Here is an 11,954-nt window from a genome sequence, read left to right on the forward strand (position 1 = left end):
ACCAAAGCAGCCTACCAAACCCTCCTCTTGATGGGAGAACCTGAAGCCTGGAAGGCTAGTGGAAACTGGGCCCAGCCACCAGCCCCACCCCTGAGTGTGCGGGGATCCTCACAAGAACCAGTAGAGAAGCTGCCTCCTGAAGTGCAGCCCCAAGGATGCATTGGAGATGTTCAGCAACAACTCCTGGTCCGGCTGGAAGTGGAGTTCCGAGGATATCAACTGCAGCTGTGTGACCTTAACACTGCAGAGGGCAGGAGTCAGGGTCGGTCCAGGGCCAAGGGGAGCAGACTTACCCACCCACAGGGATTTCATCCCTCTTCTAGCTAAAGGTTGGGGGAGTTGGGTGGGTGGGATGGAGTTTTCCTTTGCCCCCTAAGCGCCCAGCCTGGATTAGGTAATTCAGAGATGCTGCTCTCTGGGCCCAGGGGTTAAAAATGACCTTCCTCTTCTCTTAGGTATTTAATGCTTAAAAGGCATGGTGGTGCCTGCCTTTAACCTTACTTAGCACTTGGGAGGCAGAAGTAGGTCATCTCTGAGTTTGAGGCCAGCCTGGTCTATGGAACAAGTTCCAAGACTGCCAGGGGTATACAGAGAAACCCTGTCTTTAATCACCACACTCAGAAGCCCAGCCTGCTCTATAGAGCGAATCCCGAGCCAGCCAGGGCTACATAATAAGACCCTGTCTTTTTTTTTTTGGTTTTTCGAGACAGGGTTTCTCTGTATTGTTTTGGAGGCTATTGGTCCAGCCCAGCCTCGAACTCAGAGATCCGCCTGCCTCTGCCTCCCAAGTGCTGGGATTAAAGGTGTGCCCCACCACCGCCCGGCAAGACCCTGTCTTAAGAATAAACAAATAGGGGAGGGCTGGAGAGATGACTCAGAGGTTAAGAGCACTGACTGCTCTTCCAGAGGTCTTGAGTTCAATTCCCAGCACCCACATGGTGGCTCACAACCATCTACAATTCAATCTGGTGTATATGTAATAAATAAATAAATCTTTAAAAAAAAAGAATAAACAAATAGGGACTGGAGAGATGCTTCAGCAATTAAGAGCACTGGCTACTCTTCCAGAGGACCGGAGTTCAATTCCCAGCACCCACAGGGTAACATGCTCAGGATTGTGTATCTCCAGTTCCAGGGAATCCAGCATAGACATGAGTGCAGACAAAACACCAATGCACATAAAATTATTAAATCTTAAAATTAAGTAAACATAAAGAGATCCATGTAGTCTGGTTGCTTGCACCTCATCCTCTATCCAAACTGTGATTGCTAAATCTGTTTTTGTTGTCTTTTTTTGAAACAGGATTTCTCAGAGTAGTCGCTCTATAGTCCAGGCTGGCCTGGAACTCGGGGATCCTCCGGCCTCTAGTTTCCCGATTGATGGGATTAAAGGCGTGCACCTCCACCGCCCGACCTTGTTTTGATTTTTAAAGCCCAAATTTTGGCCTTTAACTTGGGATCCTTACCCCCCCCCCCCGTAATGCCAGGATCACAGACGGGTGCCATACTCAGCTTTCCTGGTCCTTTGACTTCGCCTCCATCACTTTAACTCACCGCACATTATAGCTCCCCCATCTCTCCCACCCTAAACTTCCTCCCTGTTAGCTCCGCCCTATGCTGAGACTATAGTCTCATCCGCTGGGAAATTCTTCCATCGCACCTTCCCAGTGTTCTTTGGTCCAAGCTTCAATTCTACTGGTCCGTATTACTCTTTCTTGGGCCCGCCTACCTCCATCCATTACCTTGTAGCCACACCCGTTCCTTAGAGTCCCACTCTAATTGGCCACAACCCCTACGTGCCTAGTCCCCGGGGTCTCCCAGGTCATCCCACCCACCCTTGAGGCCCCTCCCCCGGGCCCTACTTACTCGGAGATGTTGTAGTAGAAGTTGCCCTTTCTGCCATACAGGTCCGGGATGGTGATGGTCTCCAGCTCTTGCTCCAGAAAGCGTAGCCCCTCCTGCTTCACTAGGGTAGCACCGAGACTCTCAGCTCCAGCACCCGCAGCCAGAGCGCCCCACCCGGTCCACGCCGCCCGCAGTGCGCCTTACCCAGCTCCAGCGCCGCGGAGGTGACGCGGATTTTGCATCCCGGGAGCTCGGCATGAGCACCTGCTAGAAGTGCTAAGAAGAGGGCCGGGAGCAGGGCCATGGCGACCGGGCCTGGGGGCAGGGTGAGGTCGCGGGTGTCATCTGGGCGGTTCAAAACCTGTCCTAGGACGTGCAACTAGAACAGGGTGCTGGCCCGGACCGTTACTCTTCATAAAAGTGTTTGGGGCACTCAAAACCAATAATCTTGTCTCCATTTGCTAGATGCAGAAACCAAGGCTCCGGAGCGCGATGCGATTTGCGCTCTGCCTCCAGAGGATTTGGTGCTCGGTTCCCTTGTGTAACCTCCGCGTGGCGAGTTTGGACCTCAGGAGGATGAGCCACCCCCCTCCCCCTCCCCACCACTTTCCCTTTTCCTTCAGAGGAGGGCGTGTGCTGGCTGGTGTGTTGATATGGCAACCACCACACGCGCATTCCTGCTGAGTGGCTTGCGGTCTCCCAGGCCGCGCATGCAGGGGTGGCCCGCCTGACCGCTGTCTCCTGGGTTCCCCGGTTCCCCGGCTCCCCCGGCTTCCCCGGGTCCTAAATCTCTCCCATCTGGCATTCAGCCTGGTGCCCCATTCCAACGCTCTCCTCATCCACCCTCCTCTCCATCTGGGTTCTGTGGGCCACGCGGCTCAGGAGGGTCTAGGGGTACGATGGAGACGCGCCCCAACTCACTTAGTGTTGGACCTGGGGGACGGCACGATCACGAGGGATGGCAGGCAGTGCAGGGGATCCGGGCGGCAGGGTCTGGCAGGCAGCGCGGGTCCAGCAGCCTTTATAAGCCTGGGCCTTCCGACCCCCCTCCTCTCTGCTGTTCTCCCCTCCTCCTAAGGGGCTGGGAGGGGACGGGGCGGGACGCTGACAGCCCTGAGGGTGGAGAGGGCAGAACCAAGCCTGTGACAAGCCCGGCTTCTGTCTGGACAAGTGGGGGTACATGCTTTTAAAAGAGCGAGAAAAGTGCAGAAGGCGACTTGCCACCCACGGCCCTCAAATTCCAATCACCTAAGCTCTTCCTGCACACTCTTCAACAAACCCCTTCACTTTACTACGGAGACTCAGTTTCCTCATCCAACACAGAATCATTACCGAGAACTCCCGTTTCGGCATTCATGTGAGGCCCGAGTCTATTTTCCCTTTTTCTTTCCCTCATCGCCATCCCTTTGCTGGATTTGTTATGGGATCTCAACTACCAGAGAATTTCAGGACCCTGGGACCTTCTCTTGGGGAAGCAAGTCCTAACAAGTATTTTAAGCCCAAAAGGACACCACAGGGGCAACTAGAATCACCCCCAGAGGGAGGTTTGTGCTTCCTGGGGGACTGTGAATTCCTCAGTGAACCATTGAGACTGGTTGGCTCGCACAGTGTGCCTGCACCCCCTGCACCGCCCACAGAGTTCCAAGCACCAAAGTGGACCGTAGAGAGGAGATGCTGGCCGCCTTTTTATAGCCTTGTGGACAACGAGAGAGAAAGAGGGAACTGCGAATGATGCTTACTGAGCATGTACTTTATCACTCAGCACTCGGCCAGCTCAGCTGACCAAGTAGTCTCTTGTTGTCCAGGACCTTCCTGGATTCAGAACTGTGCATGGGGATCCACTCATTCTCAGGCAAACCAGAATGGCTAATCACCCTAGATCTGGTTTTACCTTCTTATAGTCTCAGAGGCTGGCTCTCAGAGGAATTCTTTCTGGCAGGACACTGGAGGTAGGGCCAAATTCTGTGACTGTTACTTGAGAACTAAGGGATTGTTCGTAAACAGTGGGAGGTGGGCTGGATAGCCCAAGAAGAGGCCTAGACTCTTCTAAGGGACCAGCGTTTTCATCCTAGGATGTCAGTCCTTAGGACCCTCATTTAATCTCTAAGGTTATTTTCTCCTCCTAAAATGGCAACAGTTAACACAGAGGTTAGAGAGGAGGAGTGTTCTTTGGTTTTTGAGACAGGTTCTCATGTAACCCAGGCTGACCCTAAATCTCTGTGCAGCTAAGGATGGCCTTGAACTTCGGATCCTCCTGCTCCCATCTCCAGAGTGCTAGGTACCCAGATGTACACATCACCACATCACTCCTGGTCTCTGTGGTGCTGGGATGACGGTACAGACAGATCCTTGTGCATGCTAGGCAAAACGCTACCAAGTGAACTATAGCCCCAGCCTTAATGGAAGGTTACTGTAAATATAAAAGGATCTATTACAAGTGCTGGGCAAATCCACGCCATACCATTAGCAAGGAATGAATGCCATTGTGATCAAAGGCTCACACCAGGACTGAGCTGAGCAGGTAGCAGAGTGTGGAGGCCATCCAGAGGATTACAGGTCTGAATGGCTTTGAGTTCAGGCATGTAGTCTTCCTGGATTGTGACTCAAGATACCAACCTGGGGTCTGGAAAGATGGCTCAGAGGTTAAGCCCCTACTGTGCACTTAAAGAAGACCTGAGTTCAATTCCCAGCACCCACATCCAGTGGCTCACAACCTGAAACTCCAGCTCCGGGGGATGATGTCTCTGGCCGTGGCAGGCACTGTAGTCACATACACAACCCCCAATAGGCTCGCAAAAAGGCACATACACATAATTAGAAATCAGTTACAGAGCCGGGCGTTGGTGGCGCACGCCTTTAATCCCAGCACTCGGGAGGCAGAGGCAGGCAGATCTCTGTGAGTTCGAGACCAGCCTGGACTACCAAGCGAGTTCCAGGACAGCCTCCAAAGCCACAGAGAAACCCTGTCTCAAAAAACAAACAAAAAAAAAAAAAAAAAAAAAGAAATCAGTTACAGAAAATGAAGCAAACCTAGGGGCTGGGGCGTAGCGCAGTGCTGTGAGGTTTCCTTAGATGCAGTAACCCTTGAGTTGGTTCCTAACACCCTCCAAGAGACTGTCTTTCAGCCTGGCGGTGGTGGCGCATGCCTTCAATCCCAGCACTGGGGAGGCAGAGGCAGGTGGATCTCAGTGAGTTCGAGGCCAGCCTGGTCTACAAAAGTAAGTTCTAGGACAGCCAGGGCTGTTACGCAGAGAGACCCTGCCTTGAAACACTAAAAGAAAAGAGAGACTTTCTTTCCTTCCTTCTGTCCTCCCTCATCTCCTCCAGCCTCTTTCTCTCCTGCCATCTTCGTTTTTTCAGATAATCACGTGGTGCCCAGTTGCTTAGAAACGTTAGGTATAATCGTTGACATTTCCGCCCCTGGAGGCTCCTGCCCCCCCCCACGCTCTGGTCTCCCCTCCCTCGCCCTTCACGCTGCCTCTGCATACTGTCCTTTCTAGTCACTCAGGGTCTGTGCTTTTCCACCTTCTTTCTATTGTTTTATTTTGGGGACAGGTTTTCTCTGCATTGTGCTGAAGGCTGTCCTGGAAGCTCTTCCCCTCCCTAAGGCTGGCTCTTGTCACTCTGCGCTCTAGTGACATCCTTCTGCACCTCCCTTCCTTCCCTGCCCACTTAGCGCTTACCCCCAACCACACAGCCCAGTTACTTTCCTTTTCCTTTTCTTTTTGTCTTTGTTTTTATTCTGAGAAAAGGTCTTGATATGTAACCCTGGCTGGCCTGGAATTCACTGTTTAACCCAGTTTAACGGCGTGACCTGGTGGGCTAGGAGAAGGTGAGCTCCCAGACTCGGGTGTGCACTTCCCTCACCCTGGCGCCTGGGGCTGGCAGGCTCAGCCTCCTCCTCAGTTTCCCCTTCCCCTCACAGTGTGTTGTGTTGGTCTCACCCCTCGGTGGTGCTGTGCTGCCCTGCCCGGGAGGGCTTTAGCAATCTTCCTGAGTGTCACAACTTGCCCTGAGTGACGGAGGGCAGGGGGGGGCGTTTAGCCCTGCCAAAGCCCTTCACATTGCCCCATGGCTTTGAGGAAAATGGAAGCCTCTGGAACTCAAAGGGAATTCTCTGTGCCTGGCCATCCCAGCCATGTCACTGACACCAGGCTAGCCTATTTGTCAAGTACTCTGTAACCACACAGACCCGGCTCAAGTCTTCTTTTTTTTTTTTTGTTTTGTTTTGTTTTGTTTTGGAGCCTGTCCTGGAACTCTCTCTGTAGACCAGGCTGGCCTCGAACTCAGAGATCCGCCTGCCTCTGCCTCCCGAGTGGTGGGATTAAAGGAGTGCGCCACCACCGCCTGGCCACCTCCAGCCTTCTTTTTTTTTTTTTTTTTTTTTTTTTTTTTTGGTTTTTCGAGACAGGGTTTCTCTGTGGCTTTGGAACACCTCCAGCCTTCTTACGAGTATATTTTGCTTTCTATTGGGAAGGAGTAGTGAATGTCACAAGCGTGCAGAGGCTGGAGGATAACTTGCTTGAGTCCTTTCTTTCCTTCTAACATATCGTCCCAGGGATTGAACTCAGAACACCAGGATTGCCAGCAGTGTCTTTACCCGCTGAGCCTTCTCACTGGCCTCCCAAGCCTACTTTCCACTTCTTACTTTGAGGCAGGGTTTTACTAAGTTGCTATATTCCAGCCAGGCCTTGAGTTTGGGGCCCTCCTGCCTCAGTCTTTTGAGTAGGTAGGATGGCTGAGAAGTGTCACTGTCCCATCTTACTGCCTCTCTGTTAAACAGATTGAGCAACTGAAGTACAAGGACAGGGAAGGAGGGATGTCTGGTCCAAGCAAATAAACACAACCTCCATTGACCCCGGGATGCCAAGCTGGATTTCTGCCCAAGATGCTAACATGTATCATTCTCCGCCTGACGCTTTCCCTTCATCACCTCCAGCTGTGTTTTCTTTGGACTGCAGCCCAGCTTGAGGAAGCTGAATCAGCCATCTCCCCTCCTGCCCACCCCCACTCCAGTGCCCACCCAAGTTGCCCTCAGGAAACAAGCCTATCCCAGTCCTCCATCCTCAGAGCTGCAGCTCCTGTACCTGCCGGGGTCGGCACAGGATGGCCTGGGAGCACATGACAGGAGACCGGGGTGGCCAGCATGGGAAAGGGCAGTCTTCTGACCAAAAACACCATGATTGCATCTGTTTCCAGAATGCAGCCGGACCAAACAGTCCCCCTGGGGCCTGGACATTTACCAAATAGGGAAAAGGGAAATACAGGGCTAGGTCTTTTTGAGTTCAGCCGGGAAGAAGCGTTGGCTGTCTCTCTGTGGCTACCAATGTTTGAAGATATAGTGTGTGTTCCTCTTTTCTTTTCCATTTCCTTCTTGAAAACCAGTTCCCTTTTCTGGGGAAAGAATCTTCTGCCTGGTCCCTAGAGGCCTTTCCAGGTTTGAAACCAGAGGGTTTGAAAGTTTCTTCCAAGGTAGTATTTTCTCAGGTCCTTTCTAGAGTTTACCCGCTGACCTGAGCCTCTCTGTCTCGACCCTGGTATTGGCCTTGATGAGCCTCCGACTTTCTCATCCCATTCATTAGTTTTGCTGTTTTCTTACTGTGGCACTGGGCCTTGTCTGTACTAGGCAAGCGCTCTTCACTAAACTTTTATCCAGCCTTCTTCCTCCCCTCTTTTATTTTGTAATTGTTTTCTTCCCCCTCTCTTGTTTGTTTAGTGGGGATGAATGTTTCCCCAGCATGTATATATGTGCACCACTAGCTTTGACTGGTATGCAAAGAGGTCAGAAGAGGGCATTGAATTCCCTGGAGCTAGAATTATAGACCATTGTGAACTGTCTTATGGGTGCTAGAATCGAACCCAGGTCCTCGGGAAAGACCGGTAGGTGCTCTTAATCACTGAGCCATCTTGCCAGTCCCCTATTTATTTGTTTTTCAGACAGGATCTTTCTATGAAGCCCTGGCTATCCTGAAACTTGCTATGTAGACCAGGCTGGCTTCAAATCCCCAGAGATCCACCTGCCTGTCTCAACCTCCTAAATACTGAATTAAAGGTGGGACACCGTGCTGCTGGGCGTGTGTGTGTGTGTGTGTGTGTGTGTGTGTGTGTGTGTGTGTGTGTAAGTCAGGTTTCCTGTATCAGGTGCCTCAACCTTGCTTTTTTGTTTCTTTCTTTCTGAGACAGGGTCTGTCACTTGACAGGCTCTCACTAAGGGGCTGTCCAGACAGCGAGCATGCCACAAGACTTCGCAGCCTCCACTTCTCCAACTCTAGCTTTCTCGACACCACACCCTACCCAGCGTTTTCAAAGGTGCTCTGGGGCCCAGCCTGAGCCCCTCACGATTTTCCTTCAAGCTCTCCACAAGGTAAACTGTCTTCCAGCCAGCCTTCCCCATTTCTCAGCTTCCTTCATCGGCCTGACCCTGACTCACAGGAGCCTCCGCCCTCCCTTGTCCCAGGTCTTTTGACCCTCTGGGCTTCATTGCATTCCACATGGACTTTCCAGCCTCAGACCCTTGGGGTGAGGGGTGCAGCATCCGTAGCAGGGTAGTTTAGGTGTCTGGTGACAAAACACCCCAGCTTCTGGAGGAAGGGGAAACAGAGGGAGGGACTTTCTCTTCAGTTGTGCTACCATTGCCAGCTTTGGTGTTTTGTTTTGTTTTTTAGGGCCTTCCTGAAGGTTATGAAAAACAAAACAAAACATTCAACGCATTCCAACTATTGAAGATTTCCAGGATGTACTAATCTTAACATCTCTGGGGCCAGGCCAAACAACCGGGCTTTGATCTAACAGGGACCACCAACTCACATCTTCGGGCCCTCCTCCTGTCTAGATCTAGGTTGTCAACCCCTACCTGAGCAGTACCCAGCTCTGCACATCTGTCCGTCTTCTCCATCCCAGATGGTGACCCCCTCCTTTCCCCAAGCTAGAGTCGGCCCACCATCCTCAACTCGATTTTCTTCTTCACCCACAGTCAGCAAACCCTGGTGTTTCCAAAAGATGCTCCACGCTATACCCCTGTCTCTACCAGCCACCTTTGATGCTCCATGCTATACCCCTGTCTCTACCAGCCACCTTTGATGTCTACCTGGACAGCACTCCCTTCCCTACAGGTCTAGTCTCTCTGTAGCAACCAAAAGTTTCTTTTAGAGAGTGGAAGAGAAGTTGAGAATGGTGACAAATGTCTTTCTTTTTCTTTTATAAAGTTAATTTATTTATTTTGTGTGCATTGGTGTTTTGCCTGCAAGTCTGTCTGTGTGAGGGTGCCAGATTCTTTGGAACTGGAGCCACAGACAGTTGTGAGCTGCCATGTGGGTGCTGGGAATTGAACCTAGGTTCTCTGGAAGAGAACCCAGTGCTCTTAACCTCTGAGCCATCCCTCCAGCCCGCAAATGCCTTTCTAAAAATTACAACAGAAATAAATAAAGTGGAAGAGCGAGAAAGAGGAAAACAAGGATGCTAGGCATGGTAGCACCTGCCTGGAATCCCAGTGTGTATGGGAGGCTGAGACAGGAGGATCAAAGTTCTAAGCCAAGCAGGGCGTGGCGGCCCACGCCTTTCATCCCAGCACTCGTGAGGCAGAGGCAGGCAGATCTCTGTGAGTTCCAGGCTAGCCTGATCTTCAAACAGAGTTCCCGGACAGTCTCCAAAGCTACAGAGAAACCCTGTCTGGAAAAACCAAAAGAAAAAAAGAACAAAGAAAAAAGTTCAAAGCCAGCCTGTCTCGACAAAGGGAGCAGGGGAAATGGGTAGAAACAACATTTTTTTTTACCCTTTAGAACCCTCTACTGGTCCCTCATTACATACTACACACACAGGACTAAAGCGGGATCCTGGCTACCTGCAGACACTAAGGGTCCTAGCTCTTGCTACCTCCTCCTGTAATTCCACAAGTCTGCCACTATGTGGGCCACATAACAGGCTTGATAAACTGCTGGCTTTTCCCTGCCACCCAGAGGGAGAGAGTCCCCTCCCTACCGCTATTGTGTTACTTAGTGTCTTTCCTTGCCCCTCCCCCCCCTCTCTTTAGGACAGTCCCATTGACATCAGGCTGCTCTTACCCCACTATCTCACTATACAGCAGAAGGTGACTTTGAATTTCAGTTCCTCCTGCCCCCACTCTCCTGACACCCATGTTTACTCTAACTCCATAAACATCTGTTACATCCAAGGATGGGTGGCTGACCCCTCAAAGGGAGGCAGTCAGTGGCTGGCTGCATAGGCCCTGGCCTAGTTTCCTGCTGAGCCTCTAAGCTCTTTTCTGCTGGCACCATCCATTCCCTTGATTTTCTCCAGGGTTATGTGGAGCTGGTCTGTGGCCAGGAATGTCATACTTTCCTAATCTCCTCTGAGGCCCACAGATCCCTATGGTCATGGGAGGTGGTCCCTTGGGATCTCAGTTGACTGTACACAAACCAGTACTTTTCTTTTTTTGGTTTTTCAAGACAGGGTTTCTCTGTATTGTTTTGGAGGCTGTCCTGGAACTCGCTCGGTAGACCAGGCTGGCCTCGAACTCACAGAGATCCGCCTGCCTCTGCCTCCCGAGTGCTGGGATAAAAGGCGTGCGCCACCAACGCCCGGCCGTGGTAGCTCATACTTATAGTCCCAGCATCTGGGAAGTTGAGGCTGAAGGATTGTTGTGAGCTCCAGGCCCACACAAGGAGACTGTCTCAAAAAGAACAAGGTTTGGAGATGTGGCTCTCTTGTTAGGAGTGCTGGCCTGCCATGCACAAAGCCATAGATTTGATTCCCAGTGGTCCATAAACCAGGCATAGGGACTCACATGTGTCGTCCCAGCGCACTGGAAATAGTGACAGGGAGATCAATGTCCCCCTTGGTTACATAGAGATTTTTGAGGCTATCCTGGGATTCACGACACTTTGCTCAAAAACCCCAAACAGAACAAAACAACAAAGCCCAGCCATAAAACATAAACAAGGAAAGAAGGAAGGGAGGCAGGTGGCTAAGTGTTTGTCCCAAACCAAGACCCAGATCCTGTCTTAACTGGATTTGGACACAGGTAGGAATTTATCCGAGAGGATTTTAAAGACTCAGCTGGCCTTGAACTCAACTTGTAGTAAAGAAAGTCCCGGAGCTTCTGATTCTCCTGCCTCCACCACGGGCGTGATTACAGACATTCAACTGACTAGAACTTTTAGGGTCGGAGGGTGTAAGCAGCGTGGCTGCTTCAGGGCCCAGCTCTGCAGCCTCCTGCAGCTGAGGTATATTTACTACACAGAGGTTCTTACTCCTAAGCCGTACTCACCAACAGAGGGAAATGTATGCTGACACAAACGCTTGCGTGTGGCTGTTCAGAGCAGTATTCCTTACCCCGAAGTGGGAAGCTGGGTTTGACGGTGCAAGCCTGTATCCCAGCATTTGGGAAGCAGAAGTAGGAGGACTTCATGTTAGCCTGGTCTATCTGGGGCATTCAAGGGCAGCCAGGGCTATGGAGCAAGATCCTGTCTCAAAGAAAGAGGGGGGAGGGAGAAGGAAATGGGAAAACAAAGTAATTGTTTCAGGGTTTCAGTTGCTGCCATGAAACGCCATGACCAAAAAGCAAGTTGTGTGGGAAAGGGTTTACTTGGCTTACTGTTTATCATACCACTGTTTATCCTCAAAGGAAGTCAGGACAGGAACTCAGAGCAGGAGGCAGGAGCTGATACAGAAGCCATGGAGGGGTGCTGCTAACTGGCTCTCTCAGCCTGCTTTCTTATGTAACCCAGGACAACCAGCCCAGGGCTGGCACCACTCACAGTGGGCTGGGCCCTCCCTTCCCCCATCCATCACTAGTTAAGAAAATGTCCTACACGATTTTATAGGCTTCCTCCTCTCTGATGAATCTAGCTTGTGTCAAGTTGACAAAAAACTAGCCAGAGCAGTAGAAGACTCCTGGTGTTGTTCTTTTGTTTAAGTTAAAAAGACAGCCGAACCGGCGGGATGGGACAGGAACCAAAAGAGATACATTAACCATAGTTTATTACAGTTGGGGGAGGGGAAAGGCGAGAGGGGGAGAGACATAAGAGATGAAGAGGGTAAGAGGAAGAGCAGAGAGGGAAGAGGAAGAGGAAGGGCAAGAAGGTAAGAGAGTGTAAGTGGGCAGGGTCTGT

General features: G+C 51.3%; 1 protein-coding gene across 1 annotated transcript in view; it reads right to left on the reverse strand.

Moving 5' to 3' along the window:
- The window catches only part of LOC101825013 (phospholipid transfer protein), a 26,499-nt gene extending 15,240 nt beyond the window's left edge, over positions 1-11,259 (reverse strand). Inside the window, exons 1-5 of the mRNA XM_005084990.4 lie at positions 11,111-11,259; positions 2,767-2,958; positions 2,050-2,160; positions 1,867-1,966; positions 113-241 (exon numbers count right to left, since the gene is read on the reverse strand). Coding sequence (XP_005085047.1) covers positions 113-241; positions 1,867-1,966; positions 2,050-2,149 — 329 coding nt within the window. The 5' untranslated portion in view covers positions 2,150-2,160; positions 2,767-2,958; positions 11,111-11,259. The remainder of the gene's footprint in view (positions 1-112; positions 242-1,866; positions 1,967-2,049; positions 2,161-2,766; positions 2,959-11,110) is intronic.
- Between the last annotated feature and the right edge of the window lie 695 nt (positions 11,260-11,954).

This window comes from Mesocricetus auratus, unplaced genomic scaffold (assembly GCF_017639785.1).
Source record: "Mesocricetus auratus isolate SY011 unplaced genomic scaffold, BCM_Maur_2.0 Super-Scaffold_100028, whole genome shotgun sequence".
In the NCBI taxonomy this organism is placed as follows: Eukaryota; Metazoa; Chordata; class Mammalia; order Rodentia; family Cricetidae; genus Mesocricetus; species Mesocricetus auratus.